Source organism: Rhincodon typus, chromosome 27 (genome assembly GCF_021869965.1).
Source record: "Rhincodon typus isolate 14 chromosome 27, sRhiTyp1.1, whole genome shotgun sequence".
NCBI classification, from domain to species: Eukaryota; Metazoa; Chordata; class Chondrichthyes; order Orectolobiformes; family Rhincodontidae; genus Rhincodon; species Rhincodon typus.
Window position 1 is genome coordinate 24,306,415 of NC_063358.1, and position 22,461 is coordinate 24,328,875.

General features: G+C 38.5%; 1 protein-coding gene across 1 annotated transcript in view; it reads left to right on the plus strand.

Moving 5' to 3' along the window:
* LOC125486251 (protein argonaute-4-like) overlaps positions 1-21,925 on the plus strand; it is a 41,928-nt gene extending 20,003 nt beyond the window's left edge. The window contains exons 2-10 of the mRNA XM_048612949.1: positions 6,277-6,448; positions 7,164-7,284; positions 8,624-8,805; positions 11,235-11,371; positions 13,967-14,101; positions 14,577-14,664; positions 19,679-19,826; positions 21,613-21,732; positions 21,914-21,925. Of these exons, the coding sequence (XP_048468906.1) occupies positions 6,277-6,448; positions 7,164-7,284; positions 8,624-8,805; positions 11,235-11,371; positions 13,967-14,101; positions 14,577-14,664; positions 19,679-19,826; positions 21,613-21,732; positions 21,914-21,925 (1,115 nt within the window). The remainder of the gene's footprint in view (positions 1-6,276; positions 6,449-7,163; positions 7,285-8,623; positions 8,806-11,234; positions 11,372-13,966; positions 14,102-14,576; positions 14,665-19,678; positions 19,827-21,612; positions 21,733-21,913) is intronic.
* Positions 21,926-22,461: the final 536 nt, after the last annotated feature.

Here is a 22,461-nt window from a genome sequence, read left to right on the forward strand (position 1 = left end):
TACCCCTTTTAAAATTACCACGCACATAAAACATGGTGAAAAGAAAGAGACAAAAATGAAGAGAGGGAAAAGAAGTAGGGAGAATGCAGTTCTGTGTCACCAGTCCAAATCACAAAGCTAGATAAGTTGGTTTCATAATGCTTTTGATGATGTCTCAATGTTATGTGCACAGTGATAATCAGTCTATAGTCTGCTGTTTGGTTAGTTGCACTTGTGGTCTTTATGGTTGTCTTTGGGTTTCGGAATTATTTCTTTTCCATGTCGCTGAATGTACTAGTTCTGCTCTTTCAACTGAAAATTAGAAGAAGAAACTTTACAGAGAAAATGGGGAGAGAAAGATTGAAGCAAGCAACTTATGGAAGCCTCTCTGTTTCACTCCCTTCAGATTCTGTTAAGGTGCACTCTGACCAATCAGAAGGTTGTTGTTCTGCTGAACTTTCTGAATTAAATGACATTACTTCATTTTGACTCGGTTAATGTACAAAAAATGATGTCACTCGTGGTCGATTTGCTTCACTTGTTTCTCTAAGCTGAAAACATGGGATGCACAGCTTGTCGCATTCAAAATACATTTTTTTGTTTTTACACGTATATTTTTCTAATCAGCCTGTTCAGAAATGTTATTATACACCTCCTGGAGCAGGTGGGACTTGTACCTGGGCCCCTCAGTCCAGAAGGAGGGACACTGCCACTGAGCCACAAGAGTGCACATTCCTTTTATACTTGGAGAATCTATCTGTTTTAAATTTGCTTAGAATGCTTTTGGGGGCAGGGTTTAAGGCTGGATCCTGGTTGAGGAACTACAGTTTCCTGGCATGCCAGTGACCCTGGCACAAATGCAGACTACAGCAGTGTGACAAACTATGAATGCTGGGACTGTTGCTTTTTGACAGTTGCTCGGGGCTGTGCAAACCTGATCATGGGAGTGAAAGTGGCATGAACGTGAGTTCACACAACATGGTTAATCTGGAGCTGAAGAGGCCACTCTGCGGAGCTGGGGCTCTGAGAAACCCAGGAGCAGTTGATACCTCTTTGCTGGTGTGATTTGGAGCTTCAAGGAGGCGGGAGATGTCGATAGCTCTTTTGGGATATGAGAAACCGGAGCAGTTGTAGCTCAGTGAAGCTAGCATTTGGTGCGAAGAAAAGCTAGTGAATTGCAGTTGTCTGTTAGAGTTGGGATCAAGCTGATGATTTGATGTTGGCAGAAGCCTTGTGAATTCAGTGGTACAGACTGTCTTGAAGAGATTGAGCAAATGTGAAGATGAGTAGGCATTGAGACATATTGAGCTCGAGTCTGGTTGCGTGACTGCTCATTTTAGAGCAGAAGAAGAAAGAGGATGTCCAGGCTGAGTTGGAGTTGCTATTGAGGGAAATCAAAGACTTAAGTCCTCAAATGAGGAGAGCTGAAATCTCCTGTGATAAAGACAGCGGTTGAAGAATTTTTGCAGCACTCGATGATCTCTAGGTGTTGCTTAGAAGATTTATGGGATCTGTTTTGACTGTTTCTGCCATGTGAAGTACAGTTCTTCTGGTAATTTTGGATCCTGTTGATTCCTAGATGTTAGAGTATGAGATAAGTAGTAATGACTGCTTTGTCTCGTGTGTGCTAAAAATTCTTCTGTTTGTTTTTAGCTAAAATCTTTTAGTTTTATTCCTTTAGTGAAAAACTGAAATTTCACCCATTTAACAGATGAAAGTTACTGGTCCCTAACCAGATCGTAACAAAGTTGTGCGTGGTCTTCGGGATTATAGCAATACTTATTGCCGCCTCCTACTCAATGAATTACCAGTCCCTATCATGAAGTGATCTGCAAAACTTTGTGTTCTTTTACTGCTAATTTGTTGTACATTTGGAAGATGCCCCACTCATCCTGATTCAGCACATTTGTAGCTTCTCATTTTATGTTGTGGTTTAATTTTGTTTCAAATATCTTGCCACACAGGAGGTGTGTTCTTATGGTAACTGGTAGTCTAAAATCTTTGCAGTTTCGTTTATAGTTGAAATAGAGGGGAAGAACGTCTTCTGTGCCAATCCCTCCCTCACTGCATACTTCTAAAACTTGTACAGTATAAACTGTCTTTACGCCTCTTGTAAGCATATTAAAGTTAGAGCATGTGTTCAAAAGGACTACGGGGAGGTAAATACTGAGTGGAGTATCATGCCTGTACATTTAGTAGTGGCAATTATGCCATGGTGCTATGAAGCAATGTATTAAATGTCATATCCTGTTTGGCTGATTATAACTAACAATGTGTGAAATGGCACAAGCAAGCCAAGAGGATTAGAATTCAGAAGAAAAGAAAGAAATATTTCTTTTTTTAGTACTGAGCCATTTCTTCTGCTGAACATCTTAGGCATGGAGTTCTTAAAGTACATGCAAGTCTTATGTTTTTAGAGGAAACATACAATTATAATTTCTCTAGGACAACAGTCATGCCTTATGATAGGACCTGTTAAGACTCCAGTGCCAGTTTTTTGGTAGAAGGTATTGTCTATGGTAGTTAGTATCTGAAAGCGTTGACTAACATCATGAGAGAGGCTCAGCTCATTGAGATATAAAGGAGCTGGGAAGGAGCTAAGCAATTTAGCTTCTTGTTCTGTTTGTTACCAATGCTGTTGAACAATATTTCAATAGCAGTAATTTGTAATTGTAATTTGAGGCTGATGTCTACCAAGTGACCGCAATGTATCTCGGATGTAATGTAACTATCGTAATTGACCTGTTTACTAAGGCTGACTCTCCTGAAGCAATCTCCTGTCAAATACATTTTGTGGGCATCCTTCCCCACAAGATATCAGTAGTTTAGACTAACTCTAGCAAGGAGGATTTGTGGCGGCAAATATAGCTAAGACACTGCTAGTTCAGGTGGATGATCACGACAATGTAAGAGAAGGGACCTTCCTATCTTGTGGCTGATTTTGTAGCTGATTTTGTAGCTGAAAGCCTATATTTTTGACTCTTGATCTAATTGATGTTGACACCTGTTAATTTGTGAAGTTGATAGCCGATACTTTGGGGATCTCCACTCTCATGAGCATTGGTAAAAGGTGATGTTGCTGAATTTTGTAATTGTTTCCTACTATTGGTCCACAGTACGTTGAAATAATTGTGTTGAATCAAGACTATAATGAACATTCATGTAGAGATAGTCAGATTTCATCATTCTAATCTGTTTCCTGTCCTTGGGAGCTGGACTGGGTTAGAACAATCTTCATTTTCTTTTAAAGGAAGAAGGTACTGTGGTCCCAGCCCAGAAGTTTTGACTGGTGGAGAATTCTAGTTGGTGCTGTGCTGGGTAACACACATTTTATTGTATATCCTTTCTTAAATGTGGAGACCAAACTGGAAGCGCATGTGGTCTCACTATAACCCTGTAAACTTGTAACAATAGCTTATTCCTGTACTCCAATTCCCTTGCAATAAAGGGTAACTGCAATTTGCTTTCCTAATTGCTTGCTGCACCTGTATGCTAATGTGTTCCTTTAAGAGCGTACCCAGAACTTTGACTAAAGTGAGTAATTTCAAAATTGCTCACAGCATATTCCAAATGCAGAGCTCTTGTGCCACAGTGGTGTTGCCCTTCCTCTGGAGGTTCAAGTCTCACCTGCTTTGGAGTGTGTCATAAGCTGCCCAAACAGAGTTGATTTAAAAATAATCTAGGGACTCCTGTGGAACATTGGCCCAGAGATGGACATCACCAAAAGGCCCCTGTTAAAGTAACACCTGCTCTAGAGATGTTTGTTTAATAATATGGCCGAACAGAAGAAGTAAGTATCTTAATCAGTCTACCATCTTGATGCTGCAGACTTGACCTGTTTTATGTCTTTTAACACCATGACTTCCTCACAGCTAATCCACTTATCAAATGCCTTTTGGAAATCTCAGGTATGCTGTAACTACTAGTTTTGCCTTTTATTTACCGTAATAGTTACATCCCCAAAATCCCTCCATAAATGTGTCAAACAGCAATTTCCTTTTATAAAACCAGTTGACTTGTTATAGCTGTGCTATAATTTTCTAAGTGCATTATTAAGGTTGCCTTCGAGTAGATTTCAGCATTTCTCCCAACAACTGCAGTTAAGATAATTGGCCTATAGCTCATTATTTATTTTCTTTTGCTCCTTTCTTGAAAAGTGACATTGTAGTTTCTGACTTCCATTCTAACACTGTTCCAGTATCCAAGCGATTTTGGAATTTCTAGCCCATTCATTACTTCTGCAGCTATCTCTTCTAGAATTCTAAGAGTGTCAACCCTCATTTCTCAAATTGGTCAGATTATAATCAGTTGGGTTTCTCCAATAGTTTTTCTTTGACACTAATTTCCTCAAAGTTTTTAACCCCCCACCTGATGATTGCACTGTTATTCTTGTAGGCAACTTGTGTCTTCTGCTACGAAGGTAGACAGACACAAGAATATTTACTCAATGTCTGTCTCATGTCTTGTTAACCCATAATAATTTCTCCTGTTACTGCTTCTAAGCAGTCAATTTTTATTTTAGCTATTCTGTTTATTTTCACTACTGGAAAGTCCTCCAGTCAGATTATATTATCTGCCCTTGCTACTTGGTACTTCTTTCAACTCGTCTTCATCAGTAGGACCTCCTAATTCATCACTGTGTAGTGGAGTACTAGGTGGTGATCTGCAAGAGGTTTCCTTGTCCATGCTTGATGTCATGAAGTTTCATAGGTGCCAGAATTGATATTAAGGACATTTAGGAATGCACTGTCTTGACTAGATTGCTACCTCTGGTGGGTCTGCCTTGTTGGTGAGATAGGACAGACACACGGTGACAGAGAAGGATTGGCTATCTAGTACGATTCAGTGAATATGACTGACCATTGTTACTTGACTAACGTGTGGGTCAGCATTCTCAACTTTGGCACAAGTTCTTAATGAAGGTGATTTTGCAGGTATAATGACTTACAGTGCAACTTTTGTCATTCCTGACGCCTAGCTGGATTTTGGTGTTTCACCTGGTTTTATTCTTTGAATTTACTGTGGTAGTTTGATACAACTGAGTGAATTCTTGGTTCTTTCTTTTAATGTAGTCGGAGTCAACCATATAATTGTAGGCCTGGAGTCCTATGTCAACCAGATTGGTTAAGAATGACAGATTTTCTACCTTGGAAGACATTACTGAGCTGGATGGGTTTTTAGATATCGATATGGTTAGTTCCATTATTATCAATACTGATATCAGCTTTTCATTCTAGAATTTTACAGTTGATTGAATTTGAATTTAAATTGCCCCAGCTGCCTTAATAGAACTTGAACCAGTATCTCTGAAGCATTAGTCCATTCTTTGGGAACACCAATCCAGTAATATTGTAAGGAGTAATAGCATAGCAGTAAATAATAAACTAAGTGGATTTGTTATCCAGGAAAATATTGTCTTATGGATCCAAAGTTATCTATCTTGTCTGGAAATGTTGCCATTGCACTTTTTAACTTGCATTTACACGTTGGGTCTTGTGTTACATGAATCAAACTCACTTGAAGCCTAGCATATTTCCCAATTTGATTCCTCCTTATTGGTTTATTTTGCCTCAGTGAAAGTGGGAGGGCAAAACTTGGCAAAGGTCACAACTCAATCGTTGTTCATTGACTCTGAAGGATATCCATGCTGAGTAAAATGTTTGTGCCTCTGTTAACTCTTCCCAATCATTTGAAATCCTGCGACATTCCCTTTTGGCTCGTATGCAAGGAATAGCAAACTGTGGATAGCTGTTTGATGTTTGGCAGTTTTAGACAGTTCTTAGTTGAAGGATACAGGAGGGAAAAAGGAACCCATTCTCCTTGAACTGAAAGTTTTGGACTTCTGACAACATAATCTTAATCATTGTCATTAGCTCTGCTGGTGCATCTAGTGCAAAATAAGAACAATTTGTTTTTTAAACATTGATTATGGTAAGGTGCTTTAACATAAAAGAACCTCTGGGTGATTGTTCAATTGTTGGACCATACTACCATAGAAATTCTTTTTACCTTGATAGTTATCTTGACACCTGCCATGTGCTTTGTTTTCATTTTTGCATTTTACTGTCTACTAAATCTTTTATTTTTTACAGATTAGTCTGAAAACAATAATATTAGAAAAAAATTCTCTCATTCTTTGGAGCACGACGCTGGGGTATTTGGACCTTTGGAAAATTGTTTCCAGCTTTCAAATGTTTACTGAAAATTGAAATGGTCTTGAAAATTTGTATAATAATTTGTTTAAATTTTGTACATTTCAAAGGCATTCTTATTTGAACCTGTGGGTTTTTTTTCCAGCCCCTCCTGCAACCACCAACCTGTTTCAGCCACCTCGCAGGCCAGGTCTTGGCACTGTAGGAAAGCCTATACGTCTGCTAGCCAATCACTTCCAGGTTCAAATCCCGAAAATTGATGTTTACCATTATGAAGTGGACATTAAACCAGAGAAACGCCCCCGCAGAGTTAACAGGTGAGAGAAAGACAGACAGGTAGAAGTCCTTGTCCTTAGCTTCCAGTTAGTTAGTATAACAAGTATTTTTTTTTAAATTGAAAGATCTTTTTAACTTTTTTTTTGGTAACTGGAGTATTGAAGAGATTACTATTTGGAACTTAGTAAGGAAATATGATAGTTAACCCTTGTATGCATCGCTATTGACAGATTACAGGAATGTAGGCAGTACAATAAGCATATCTTGCACTTGACGGATGATTTGTTAGCAGGAATTTCTCTTCGCCGAAAACAACCTCAATAAGTGGACCCCTAACTGTGACTTTGACTTGCCATCAATTTCTCTTTAATTACAACTTTATGGGGAATAAAAAGTCATTTCCTTTTGTAAACCTACTTTGGTTGAAACAGGGCTTGTTTTTGTACAGAAGGAACGTCACCATGATTAATAGCCTTTGTATGTTGACCATTGCTGGGTTTTGGGGGACTGTGCAGGTAAAGTACCAAATTTTCATTGGCATATAGTCTTCACTGGGAGGCATGTAAGTCATCTTTTTTTGAGGCCAGTTTGCTTTTCAAAATACACATTTTTGTTTATGGAGACAAATCTAGACTGTCAAGAAATGGAGAAAGTAATATATATCTACAGTCTACCATTTAACAATATCCAGAATTTGATATATTTTTCTTAAAACTTTGAAACAAATCATTATTGCAAATTTTATTTTGCTTCTAGAGAAGTGGTTGATACCATGGTCCGACACTTCAAGATGCAAATTTTTGGAGATCGGCAACCGGGTTATGATGGGAAAAGGAATATGTACACTGCAAATCCGTTACCAATTGGCCGAGAGAGGGTGAGAATAAGATTGATATTCAAGACTGCTTTTGCAGCCTTTGAACTTGATTGAGGTATTTCAAAGATTTGTAGGGTTTTTAAATTTTATAAGTTCTAAAAGATCACTGTTGTGAAAGCAGGAACAAGGAAGGGGTGGTAATGGTGGGAGTAGTTCTTTTAGTTGAAGAAAGGCAAGAAAGAATCTCATTGTGGTGCTTTGGGAGAGAGGACCATATCAGCATTGACAAAGAGGGAGTGGAATGTTCGTTTTCATCATGACCTCCAGAGGGAGAGATGGGACCATTATCAATGTGAACTGTTGGCTGCATGAAAGTAAAGTTAATTGGCTGCCATTGAAGAAGAGTGCAAAAATAAAATGTGGGGTGAAGAGGAAAGTGTCATAGTATAAGCTGAAATTACAGATGGACGGGGGATAAGGTGAGCGCAGTTAGCTAGATGGCTAGTATGTAATTCAGAATAATGCCAACAGTGCTGGTTTGATACCCTTTCAAGCAGAGGTAGACTTGGGGACCTAACTCTGTGCTCTGTGGTTGAAAGTGGAGGATGATGGCAGACCACTGCTAATAGAAACTGTCCAGAAAATGGCTCGGTGTGAAACCTCAGCTAATGAGCAAAAGATCTGATTAAAAACCGAAAGACCTGCGGATGCTGTGAATCAGGAACAAAAACAAAGTTGCTGGAAAAGCTCTGCAGGTCTGGCAGCATCTGTGAAGGAAAAAACAGAGTTAACACTTCGGGTCCAGTGACCCTTCCTCGGAACTGTTCTGGAGGAGGGTCACTGGACCCGAAACGTTAACTCCGTGTTTTTTCCTTCACAGATGCTGCCAGACCAGCAAAAGACCTGCTTTGGGCAGAGTACATATGAATGAATGGGAGAAGAGAGAGGATTGGAAAGTTAGGTGAAGGAAACTGTCAAGTCTGTTAAGTTCAGAGAGATGTGGTGTCCCTTTGCAGTTGTGGAGAGCTAAATGTAGGAAGAGTTGAATGTTGAAGAAACTTCTTGTTGAATGATATTTGGCCTGACGAAAATTCAGGAGCCCCTCAACTTTCATATTTCACTCTTTTGAGATTTAAATTGAGAGAAATGTTTGCAAAATTCAAATTTCATCAATTCTGTGATTTGACATTTTGAAAACCCTCAACTTTCATTTACTTGTAGTACATGAGAAGTATTTTAACTGAACTACACAGACTAGTAGCTTCTGTTGTCTCTTTTGGGAGTTTTTGAGCTGATATTTTAATTTTGTACTTTCAGTTTCTGGTCACCAGATATGTATTATGTAATGACAAGCTGTTACTGTCAAGGTAAGTGAGTCTAATTTTGAATTTTGCTACAGGTTGACTTGGAAGTGACCCTTCCTGGGGAAGGCAAAGACCAAACCTTCAAGGTCTCCATACAATGGGTTTCGGTCGTCAGTCTACAGTTGCTGTTAGAAGCTTTAGCAGGACATCTTAGTGAAGTTCCTGAGGATTGTGTGCAAGCACTTGATGTTGTCACAAGACACCTCCCCTCAATGAGGTAGGTGCTGATGAACTTTTACTGATTTTCGGATTAAACCGGAGATGCTGCTTTTCTGGAAAATTGCAAAATGTGCTCTATTGGAAGATTGTGACTGCCCATAAATATGTTGTTTGTATCTTTTCAATAAAGTGTGTGGTATTTTGCATTTCTGGCAATTTTCAAATCAGCTTTGGCAGAAGAATGGAAGCGAAAAAGCTGCAAATAGTAGAACCTGCTGGAAATGCATAGCCAGACCGATTGATTGATTGCTTATTAAAATTAGAAGATGAATTAACAAAGTGTTCTGCTTTTTCATCAGAATTTAAAACTGAGAGGCAAATAGACAAGTTCAATGTATTAATGCCTAGCTAACACTTAGCTGACTAGCTGTTTTAAAATTTGTTTTATATATAATGCTGGAAGAGGTAGAAATATATGGGCCAAATTGCAGCCATCATTTTGGACAGTGAAGTGGTATTAGAAAGACAAAAGGAAGTGAAAACAGTTCTAGGTTAAAAGGCAAATCGGGGCCCATGTATTCAGAACATGTAAAATTTAAATACCAAGAGGATAGAAAAGTACCAATGAGTTCCTGTGGTAGTGCGTTTTGCCTAGAGGAAACTGGTTGATGGGCAAGAACAAGCTCTGAATGTTAGAGTAGTAGTAGATGGCAGCATGACTGGTAGAGCTGCTCGTGGAAAAGTCCCAATGATGCGGTTGTAGCTGTGGTGATTAGATGAGGCTGAAAAAGTGAAATCATCAAAGCAAGAAAGAGCGTCAAAGATAAGTCTTATAGATATTTTTAGCCATCTTACAGATATGATGACAAAAATCTGAAACAGATGTGACTTGAAACCAGGATTACTGGCTGAGCAGTAGGGACACTACTATTGTGTCACACGAACCCTTAAGATGAGGCTGATGCAGTGGTTATTGTACCAAATGTTCTCTGTCCAATCTATATCCTGGGGCTTATTGGCCTCCATTAGCTGAGATGAGTACCACAGCCATTTAAGCGCTTGACATTAATAATCTGTTCACGGGACTGCTTTCATTGCATTTGTTTGTTTGTGTCGACTTGCATTGCATTGTACACCAATGCACAAAATTGGCAGTTATTGGCATATTGGTTGACAGGCCTAAGGCTACCAGGTTTCTTTCAAATTTATCATGCCTTCATTGATTGTGCCAATTATTTTCTTTCCAAGTATGTAATATTTTCATTTAATCATATTAAATTTAATATATACTAAGAGGACATAATTTAAGAGCTAGGTAATTTCAGTGTGAAATTCACAATTGCTTTTCACATAATGTGGTGATGCTATGGCTTTAAAAGGTTACTTTGTCCCTATTTTTGGAAGGTTGCAAGGCAGAGGTGAAGGGCAATCTATCAAAACCACTAGAATAAACAGCTTGTGAGGCCATGGGTTTTTTAAAGAATTTGGACCAATTGAAGCAGCCTGGCTGGGTGTGGCCAGCTCGCACAGCCTAGGCTTTCTAGATGTGTTTTTAGTTTTTAAGTTTAGCTTTAAGCAATTGCTGTTGTGGGCTTGAAGAAGTAGAAGCTATCTTTTCCCCCTCTCGGTTACTGCTAGAAGCTGGGGTTTCTCTCTGCTGGGTGAGACAAGTCTATCTTTCTGAATCTGCCTTTTTTGCTAAGGAGTGTGTTTATGGGATGTTACTATATTGGAACAGTTGATTACTAATAGTCACCATATCTATTATTCTGTTCAGCTTTCCAATAGTTGTTATTCTGAATTCCTCCTCCTTTGATTGATTGATTGATTGTATTTTAACTATAGTGTTTAAATAAACTTGGGTTTTGCTTAACGTCAAGTAGTTTAACCAGTCGCATTGCATCTGAACACAGCACTTCAAATTTACCTTTGAAATAAGAAAGAGTTGGGGGTCTAGGCTACCTTCTTAAAATATTTTTGAGGTGGTTTGGTCTGATCCATAACAATAAACATTAGTGGAAATCTGGAACTTACTCTTCAAGAATCTGTGAATGCTTGTCCAATTAAAGTTTCAATATTTGAGATTGACAGATTTTTATTAGGTAATGGATGTGTTGTTGAGATCCAGATCCGTGATATTAATGAACAGGTTAGCAATGCTGGATGGTCTATCCAATTTTTGAACTTTGTCGTCTTGTAATTTGCCCTGTTGTAGCTTGTGTTGCATTTTCTAAATTCACGGTTCTTCCTAATTTCAATTTTATCCTGGCTGAGTATACAAACCTGGTAAATCTTTTGAAATTTATAATAGATATGACTTCTAGAAGAGGTTACTGTAGGCTGCAATGAAATATCTCCAAACAGCGAAGCTTTAGACTGAAATATTGTTAACTGAATATCTTGTGGTTTATCAGGCAGATTTAAAGATTAGTTTATTTTTATAAAAACGTTCTGGAATCTTTCATGTCTTCCCCACTCTCCCCTCAGGTATACTCCAGTGGGTCGATCCTTCTTCTCTCCTCCAGAGGGTTACTACCACCCATTAGGTGGAGGTAGAGAAGTCTGGTTTGGTTTTCATCAATCTGTCCGACCTGCCATGTGGAATATGATGCTAAACATTGATGGTGAGTTGAAAAAACTGTGCGCATATTTACTGCGTTGATCCAAAAACATGTTGGAATTTTTTTCCTAACTTGCTGGAGTACTTCTGCAATAATTAATATATAATCCAATGTGGTCCTCTTACAAGGTGATCCGAAGGGTCTTGTGGTGTTGTGATAATGTCCTTACCTCTGGGCCAGAGGTTTTAGATTTGAATCCTTGGGATGTAATGCCCATGAGGGTGTGTTATATTACGTTCCAAATAAGTTGATAAAAAAGTTATAAAGAGATCTAATATTCTTTCAATGGGCAATCAACTGCAACCCATCATTCCAATAGACGGTAATTCTAACAAGCTAATACAAAAGATGAGTGCACCAATGGCATTTTTAAAAAATTAAATCCAGCTGAGCTGATTTGTTTAATTACACGAAGCACGAGGAAATAAAAGAAAATTATTTTTCTGTTCAGTCAGCTGTGGGTAAATTGGTACTTGCAGTTCATTTCACCATGCACTTGTTCACAGACTTCCTACAGACTTTTCCATTGAAATTTGCTGTTTGCCTCTCTATTTGCTGCAATAATGTGTAATTGATCCTTGCCGTTTAGAATTGTTATGCCTTTGCAATGGGAGAAAATCAATACTGGATCAGTTCATTGCATAGAGTTTCACATTAGACAAAATATACTAATTTATTGAGGGTTCTAATTTCTTACAAGTACCATGTTTGTCAGTGAATCACAAGTTAGTGTTTTCAAGTTCCACTGCAGAACTTGCATACACATAACCAAGTTCAGATGAAGGAGAGCTGAACGATCAGATGTCTTTCAGATGAGATGTTAAATCGAGGCTTCATCTGTCTGTTTGTGTGCATGTAAAAGATCACGTGGGACTATTTGGAAGAAAAGCAAGCAAATTATCACTGGTGTCATCAACAATACTCATTTCTCTACCAGTTTTGCAAAGAATTGTCTGGTCATTATTACAATGCTGTTTGTGGGAGTTTGCTGTGTGCAAGTTTCAAATTAAGGTATTGTTTAATGGCAACCCAGTATATGACAGTGACTACTGAGCGAATGAATGAACAGGACTTGATGCAAATAAACATCAGAGATTTGGGTGGGCAAAGCATTAAGGTAGAATGTGGAAGGCTGGTGAGAAATGTATTAGTATAGTTCAATCTAAAGATAACAAAGACATTGCTGAGTGTTTCAATAATAGAAGATTTGAGATAAGATAGGTAACAGAAGTCAGAGTGGGGTGTGGTAATGATGACACAGACTCATAGTTGGGTGATTATCTCTGGTCAGACATGGCAAAAATGTTGCGAGCGGTCTCGTTCAGGTTACAGCTGCCAAAGAGGGGAATGGGGTCTGTGGCTAGACAGCATTGTTTGTAGCAAGGGACCAATGACACACATTGTGTAGCATTCTCTACATGGGATCCAGGATCTGAATAATACAAGTTTCTCATTTTAACAAATAAAATTGAATAATCCTTCAAGTAGCATGTTGTCTGAACTAAGTGTAAGTTTCAATAGTTAATTCAATGCCAAACATCATGAACAGTAAAATGGAGGGAAAGAAAGATGGGATTAAGTTGAAAGAAAGTCAGATGCATTTAATTTTAGTGTTTATAAAATCTGAAGGAATGAAATATCTCTTGAAAGATAATTTTCATTATCAGAAGCGGTTTATCAGTAGTTACTTGCCCATTCCCTGCAACCACGGTTTTTAATGATTGGCGAGGCATAACTTTTTCCGTTGGGTTTAATGGCATTGATTGTGTAACCATCATAGCTTCATGCCATTCCATGTGTTTCAATGCTGAGTACCAGCGAGGTTCCAGAACAGTGCAATTTCTGTTTAACTACGAATGTGCAGCTGCCGTAACTTACAGTCCTGTTTACTTTAATGATGAATGCTGATAGTCTTATCCTTATTTTTCTACCACAAAATCTGAGCCAATATTGTGTGGATGAATTGTGGATGCTTTGTATAAATCTTCATGGGACAAAGGTGTGGTTTATTTCGTGATAAACAGTGACAGCATTTCAAAATGTATGACTGTAAACTGCTTTGCAACATCCAGTGTTTTTGTGCAAAGCACAATGCAATTGCAAGTCCTTTTTACTCTGTGCAACTGAATATCCATAGTTTCTGTCTGAAAAGATTGTGGCAAAAGAAAGCAGAGTGCCTCAGTAAACCTTTTGATCCTAAAAGTTAACAGAGTTTGTGCCTTAATGTAACTTGTTTGAGGAACATCATGCAAGTTAATGAATATTTTGACACTTGGAGATATGCATGTATATTTTTAGACTGGGAGAACTCGAGTTGTTGAATAATTTTGCATACATTTCTTAGGTGGATTTTCTATCTTGTTTAAGGAGGGAAAGGGAAGTTTAGAGAAATTCCTAAACTATCTCTCACTCCGAACATTATCTCCACTCAGTCTGTTGATCATGAAGAGCTTTCAGGACTAGCACTGTACTCCTCCTATCAGAAGGACATCTAGTGGTTGCAAAGTACTCCTGAGAACTGGAGAATTGAGTTACTTATGGAAACCTGACTTGATTTTTATGTTTCAAGGAAACTGATTATCATCTTGTCTCTTCCAGTGTCTGCAACAGCATTTTACAGAGCTCAGCCAGTAATTGAGTTCATGTGTGAAGTACTAGACATTCAGAACATCAATGAGCAAACCAAACCACTGACTGACTCTCAGCGTGTAAAGTTTACCAAAGAAATAAGAGGTAATGTGCTTAGTCCAAAGGCATTATTTAAAACTTTTTAAGAAGCAATTTTGATGTCAGAGTTCTCTCCAGTAGAAAATATTCTGCAGTTAAAGGAGAAGTGATTTAATTTTTATTCAGGTCTTATTTTGAACTCAATTATTTTTATTTCCATTGTTTTTAGAAAGATAACAGTTTGTATTATCTCTTGAAACTTGTGTTCACTGTACATCAGGCCTCTTCTGTGCTGTTTACAGTTTCTGTATAAACATACCATTCTGTATAAACATAGAATAATGCCACTGTCATCGAAGTGGTTATGCCACGTACTTGAAATGCTACCTTTCAAAATATTCTCCTGCAGGGATCTGTACTACAATGGTTCTTATGAGTAACAACAGAAATATAGTTGGAATTTTAAGGCAGTTGTTTAGTTTAACTCCATTGTATGTTTAACAATTATGATGTTAGCCCTGTTGACCTGTTCTGTTTCTAGGTCTGAAAGTGGAGGTGACTCACTGTGGACAGATGAAAAGGAAGTACAGAGTATGTAATGTTACCCGACGGCCGGCCAGTCACCAGACGTAAGTGCACGGTCCTGTGTAATGTCCTGATACTTTTTTTTTATTTGCCTGGACTGGACTTTTTTCATTTGCCCAGAGCAAATTTGTACAGAGTGCAGTATTTGGAGAGCTAGGCATATTGGTTTCTATAAAAGAAGAATAAAATCTATTGGATAAAGACCTGGACTGCTTGATATTAGAATACATTTTACAGAATATTATATTTCCGATATACCGTTTAGAAGTATTTGTGGTGCAGGATTAACTTCTTTGTTTTAAGGTGATTGGTAGAAGAATTAGAAGAGACAAGAGAAAAATGTTTTTACCCCACAGGATGGTAGGTGTCTGCATTTTGGCTGAGGTGAAGACATTGAACTTGTTTAAAAGGAACTTGAATCTGCACTGTAACCCGCAAGGCTGAGGACCAGGTGCTGGAAAGTGGGACTGAAATGGGAAGCTAGTTTATTCAACTAGTTCATTCAACATCTAATGGGTTGAATGGTCTCTTTTCTGTGCTGTGATTTTTCTACGGTTCTATTGACAGGCAGACTGGAAAAGACAAGGAATATCCCTGATAATGAAGGACAATATCAAGACAATAGTGAGTCAGGATTTTGGCTTGGAAGATTAAATGGTAATTAGGAATAAAATGAGACACAAAATGCTCGTAGCAATATGCTTTTTAGGTCCCCTAAAAATAAGTTGTTGAACTGTGCATTAGATAAAGAACAAGTGAAGCTTGTAACGAAGGCAAAGTAATACTTGTAAGAAATCTCAATCCAGTCTGTACAAAGATTAATCAAATTGGCACATGTATTCAGGAAGATGAGTTTGAGAGTGCTGTTGTGACAATTTCCTGGGCTAAACATTGTGGAAATGACTAGTTTTAAAGTTATTTTATATCTAGTTTTATGCAGTGCATCCGGGCTAGTTAATAATCTTGTAGTAAAAGATCTGCTGTGTATAAGTGATCATTATAGATTTGAATTCTGTACTAAGTGTGAAAATAACATAGTACAGTCCCAAGCAAAAATCTTAAGTTTAAGCGAAGGTTATTACGTAGGTTTGAGAGGGAGAGGAGATAAAGGTTGATTAAGTAAATAGACTAAAAGATTTGGTGATTAAATGTTTCCCATCGTTTGTCTTAAGAAATAATTCAATACTGAACAAAATACATTCCATTTTAATAACAAAAACAACAAAAATTAGCAAGAAAGATCCAAGTGCAGCTAATTGAGGATAGCGATAGATTAAAAGAAGAGACTTGTAATGTTGCAACAAATATTAGAAAGCGTGAGAATTGGAGTGTTTTGGAAACCTGCACAGGGGAAACAAAGTTGATTATAAAAGGAAAATTTACAATGAAAGTAAACTGGCCAGGAATATAAAGCAGATTGCAAGAACTTGAAGCCATCATAATAAACACTGGTTCTTTAGAGATGGACAGACGAAACTGTTATGGCAAACAAGGATATTGAGCACATGCTTTGTCTGTTTTCAAAGTAGAAGACACAAATTACATACCAGAAATGGAGGGTAACGAAGGGGCAGATAAGAAGTGAGGAAATATACTGCATAAACCTAAGGGACTAAAATCCAACTAATCCTAAGGATTTTTTATTTAGTCGTGAGACGTGGGTCTCATTGACTGGTTAAACGTTTATTACCTATCCTAGTTGCCTTTGAGAAGGTGTTGGTGATCTGCTGTCATCAACCGCTGCAGTCTGTTTGGTGTAGGTATGGGGATGCACTAGTTATGATTTCCCTAAATTCCAAAATGGTCCCAGAAGATTGGAAGTTAGCAAATGTGACCCCTCCATTCAAGGGAAAAAAGAAAGTGGTGGGAAAAAAGGGAACTACAGATTGTAGAATGAATTCGGATAGTTTAGTACTGCACTTAGAAAATCATAACATGATCAGACAAAGTCCAACATGCTTTTATAAAGGGGAGATGGTTTTTAACATTTTTTTCTTAAAGGATGTAGCTTGCAGGGTGTATAAAAAGATAAAATGTCAAACAAAAGTTCAATACACGTGACAAGGACTCCTTGAATTGGAGTAGTATCTTTGCATGGAATAGTGGATTTGCTAATGGACAGGAAACAGAAGGGATAAGAAGCACATTTCTAAGCTGATGGGCTGGGGCTAGTGAAATGCCACAAAGGGACTGAAAGTACTATATCTTCATTTGCTGGTGAAGCACCTCCAGGGAGGGATGTAAAATTTAAGAAGCAGTGGCTGTGAAGGGATATTCTGGTTGAGTGAGTGGGCAACAAGGTAGGAAATGATGGAAAGTGAGGTTATTCACTCAAGTAGTAAGAAGAGTAAAGCAGAATGTTTTGTTTATAAAAATCTGGGACATGTAAATTTTGATGTTCAGAAGAATTAGAATGGACTTGTACAAGTGAGAAGATAAGTAGTTAGAATTGCAGGTGGTATGTTGGCCTTTATTGCAAGGGGATTGGAATACAAGAATAAGTGAGCCTTACCACAGTTGTATAGCACTTTGGTGAGACCACATCTGGAATATTGTATTGATTTGGTCTCCATTGTTAAACAATGAAGTATTTGAATTTGAAATATTACAATGGAGGCTCATTAGACTGGTTCATGAGATGAGAGGATTGTACCAAGCTGAGATGCTAAGTAAATTGGGTTAATACACTTCAAAGTTCAGAAGATGAGAAGTGATCTCATTGAAACATACACAAGAATCAGTCTCTGCAAGAATGTCAAGCCAAGAGGCTGTAGGAGGAGGAGGGTGGCAAGTGGGGAAGGAAGGTTGAACATGAATACCATGTGGGTGGTAGGGTGCCTCCAGTGGCACAGGATCCCTCTAATGAAGGGACATGAAAGGGTGGAACCTTGAGAGGTTGTTCTTGGGACTGAAAGGATTAAAATGTTTTGGGAGAAAGCAGGAACAGGGTACTGAATTGGTTGATCAGCCACAGAGGAGCAAGTTTGAAGGGCCAATTGGCCTGATCCTGCTTGTATTTTCTCTTTTTTTTTTTTCTATCTTCCCATGTTTCCCCTGCCTGGGGAATAGCAAGTGTTTGGCCTGTAAGGAAATAAAGTGTAATGAGGAGCAACAGGAAACAGAGTTGAAGTAGATGATCGTATTGAAGAGTGGAGTCCCTGAAGTGATATTGCAAAGTTATGGAAGCCAATTTTGTTTCCAGATGATTTGAAGGGGTAGAAAAGCATGGGGCACTGTTGTTGTTGCTGACCCAACTAAAATATTGGTTGGGAGCCTGCCCTCACTTGCTACTGTCTGGCTGTTAATGTGATAGTGGCAGGATTTCTGTTTTCCTGTGAGTTCTTCATCACAAAGCTGTTAGTCATTCATATGGCTAGCAACTCCTCTAGTCCTCTAGGGAACGTAGGGAGAGAGCAGTGACATCATCTGGCACTACAGCAGTACCCACTGAGGAATACCATTGGAGCTATATATCAAGATGAGTATCAGGGTCAGGCATTGGCAGATCACTGAGGGGGCATGGCAAAGGTGGTGGATTGATCTTGTCATGGGGGAGGGGGAAATGTATGGTGTGATTTGATCTTGTCAGGGATGGGTGCCTCCAATGCTCAGAGGAGACCTAAGATGGAGGTCCTATTTCCCAATTACCCCAATAGCTGTCATCCGTCTATCCTGGGTAAAATTAGAGAGGGGGATGCATGAGGCTATTACGTGCCCATTCATTGGCCCTTGCTAAGCCCAGAGGTGCACTGGTTGCTTCAATACCTCCACTGCTCCTCCAGGTTAGACCATGGTGTTAAATTGAGATCCCTACTTTCATAGTCATTGGAGAAACATAACTATTACAAGTCCCACAGACTGGATGTTATGGAACAGCATGGTTGTGAGTTTGTTCTTAAAGATTTATCTGTTAAGTCTTGAACCCAATTAATTTAAATATCTAACTGTTGAAGAAATTGGAGAAAATGAGGTCTTCTCATCTTTTTTAATTATGCATCTATCTTGCATCCTTGTAGGAGCACTCTACTATTGTGTGCAACATGTATTATCCATAACAGGCCCAAGACTAAGTCTTGGAACCAATATTTACACCATCTAGTTACTATTGTACCTTTAAACAGTTTTTAAAAAAATGTTAGTTTGCTATTTAGTCCCAGTAATAGGAGAATTTGCTCAAATGTCATCTGAAAAGGAAAGGGTGAAGCTGCTGTATCCCACCTGATTTTAGGGCTGCTTTCTCAATAGAGAGAAATGACACGGTAGTTTAACCTGAAGGTCACCACACCTCAGGAGAGGGGTGAGGTTACGAAGGAGAGTCCTTCATGGTTACCTCCGCCAGAGTGGGAATTGAGTTCACACTGGCATGATTCTGCAAACTCATTATATTAATTTCTTACTGCTTGGAGTTAAATTTTTCTGTTCCAAATGCATTAATAGATCAACTTTTTAAATCTATTACTTATTTCTCAATTTTGTGATCTTTGGCGATTAGAAATGGCATCCAATGTAATACACTAATACTTTTTCAGCTACACTTGTTACAGCTAATTGAATATAGTTTCTAGATGTGTGCTTCCCCTTTTTCATATTGGAATCCTTAGGTGAATTTCCTTCAATATTAAAAATAACTAGCTTTGTCTATCTACACGTCTGTTTCCTTGAATTTTAAGACAACTTCCAGTCCAAAGTGCCTGTAGATATTGTTCTCTTGTAACACATTTTTTACTGATGTCTGCTTACTTCTATGGTTTTGAAACCATCTTCTTTGTTATATGCAATCTTTGTTTGTATTGTCTGCCTTTGCATTATTCAGCCTGTCGGCATTCCACTCATACCATTTGTACGATCTTTTAATCTGTCTGCCTATTGATCTCTCTCTGCCTATAAATTCTGTGCCTCTATGCTTTTCTTCACTTCACCTGACAAAGGGGCACTGCTTCCAAAGGTTGTGATTTCAAATAAACCAGTTGGGCTGTAACCTGGTGTCATGTGACTTCTGAACTTAACCTTTGAATAGCACTGAAGTAACTCCTGGTTGTCAATTATCTGCCTTGCCAGGTTTCCTCTGCAACTGGAAAATGGGCAAGCAATGGAATGTACAGTGGCACAATATTTCAAACAAAAATATAATTTGCAGCTTAAGTATCCTCACCTACCTTGTCTACAGGTAGGACAAGAGCAGAAGCACACCTACCTGCCACTTGAGGTAAGATTTGAAATGTAGGGCCTTTTGCACTGAAGTGAAAAATTGTAAAGTGGTTGAATTGTTGGGATCATCAGCATGTCCATATGTTTCCTGTGCATTATTAAAAATGTTTGTTTAATTCTACCTTTGTACAACATTGTTTTTGATTAGTGTCATTACTTGATGCAAGTAAGCAAAGGTTTTCTGGTTTATGTTGCGAAAATTTCTCCTTTTTTTTTCCCTTATCCGAAGTGGTAGACTTTCTTACCAATATAAATTTCTGTAAGTAGTGACCCTACAGTACTTCAAGTGGTCATTGTTCATGTAGTCTATAGCAGCAAATGCCAGCAGGTTATCCACTATCGAGGATGTTGCAGATGAGTTAGAGCCTGCTCTCAGGTGGTGTTCCCATGTGCAGCTTAAGAAGCATAAGAATCTCATGAACTATTTCTTCCCCTGTTCAGGGATGCTGTAGCCTTCTGTTGCATTCCTAATGCTGACCTGGCTGGCATTCGTTAACAATACAGATTTAGGTTTGAACTTTGGGAAAGACCTGGCTTATACAATGCGAGTGGTATTTTTACCTCTCAACTATGAAATTCAATGCCTAAGATGGCACAATTTTTTTTTTTTTTAAATTTGGAAATATTGTGAACTTCAGAAGAATAATGACAAACTTCCAAGAGAACATGGAAAAGTTGATAGAACGGTTGGGCATGTGGCAAATGATATTTAATACAGGAGCATGGAGTGATTTGTTTTCATGAAAAATGAGAGGCAATACAATCTAAAGGGTACAGTCCTAAAAATGGTGCAGATATATTGCACAAATCGTACAGGGTGGGTTGAGAAAGTGGTTAAAAAGGAATTCAGGACCCTGGGCTTTATGAATAGAAGTAGAGAATACAAAACCAAGCAAGTTATGACGAAGCATTGTAAAACACTGGCCTTGACTGGAGTATTGTCAATTCCACTTGAGGAAGGATTTTAAGGCTTTGGAGAGCATGCAGAAAAGTTTTATGGGAATAGTTCAAGTCGTATAGATGATTGGAGAAGCTAGCGAGAGAAGCGAATGTTAAGAGATTTGATAGAGGAGCTCAAATAATGAGAGATCTAGACAGTAAATAAAGCGAAATGTTCCCTTTACAGAAGTGATTGTATTCTGTAGTTTACAGGTTTAGGACCAAAGGTGACATGAGAAACTTTGTTTTTAAGTATTTTCAGTTGACTGTAAAAAGGGTGCTGACACCTGCAATTAAAGAGTTGAGGGGTAAGGACAGGGGACATAGAACAGGCTAGATTGGTCTTACAGAAGGCAGATGCAAAATAGATAGGCCAAATCATTGCTCTGTCCTGTAACCATTGTCGGATTCTAAGCAGTTTCTTTTATAAACTGCTTGTAGCCAATTTTTGCTCTAGAGGTCTTTTTGTTCATTTCCTAGTTAAAATTGCCCTCCAAATTTAAAAAATAATTAGCACAGTGGTGGTGACAAATGTATTTGAAACACTTTTTTCCTTGTTCTTTTATGCTCCTGAATTTACATACACTCAAATGGTATTTAATGTGATGGAAGTAGAGATAAACATCTAGTCGAGTGGTCTGCATAATTTAAACCACGTGTAATTGCCAAATATCTTTTATTCTCCCTGCTGTCATACTTCTTACATGGTATTGTACATAATGGCAGTTTAATTGAGGAAACATCCATTAATACAGTACATATTGTATACTGCTTTTTCAAGGCTTGCTTAAAATCAACTTGATGAATCCATTGTTTCTAAATTGTTTCTAAATTTCCGTTTGTAGGTATGTAACGTTGTAGCAGGGCAGCGCTGTATCAAGAAACTAACAGACAATCAAACGTCAACAATGATCAAAGCAACAGCACGATCAGCGCCCGACCGACAAGAGGAGATTAGTCGTCTGGTGAGTGAGTTTGAATTTTCATTTTTAAAAAAAAAAAAAGGTGCAAATTCACCTAGAGCTAAACAAACCAGTAAATCATTATTGGAAATAAAAACTTATCACTTGTGTTCCAAAATGTGTAATTGGAGCAGGCACCTTTTTTATCTGATTTGAATTTGAAGAAATTTGTTCAACACTGAAGAATGAAGTCTAGTGAGAGACAAATTGAAGACAGAGTAATTGGGAAAACGGGATGAAGTTATTGCTGGATACAGGGTGGGAGGAGGTGTAGTCTAGGTAGCTATGGGAGTCTGTGGGTTTATAGTAAATGTCGGTCCGTAACTGCCGCCAGAAATGGAAACGGAGAGGTCAAGAAAGGGGAGGGAGGGGACAGAGTGAATTTGAGGGTGGGGTGGAAGTTGTTAGTGAAGTCGATGAACTGCTGCTGTTCAGCCTGGGTGCAGGTTGCAGCACCGATGCAATCATCGATGTAATGGCGGAAGAGTTGGGGAACAGTACCGATGTACGTACTGAAGAGGGATTGTTTGACATAATCGACAAACAGGCAAGTGTAAGCTGGGGCCCATGCGAATGTCCGTGGCAAACCCCTGGATTTGGAGAGAGTGGGAATAATTGAAAGAAAATTTATTGAGGGTGAGGACTAGTTCGGCAAGGTGGAGGAGGGTATTGGTGGGGGAGCCTGGCTGGGTCTGTTGGAGAAGAAAAAACTGAGGGCCTATAGGCCATCCT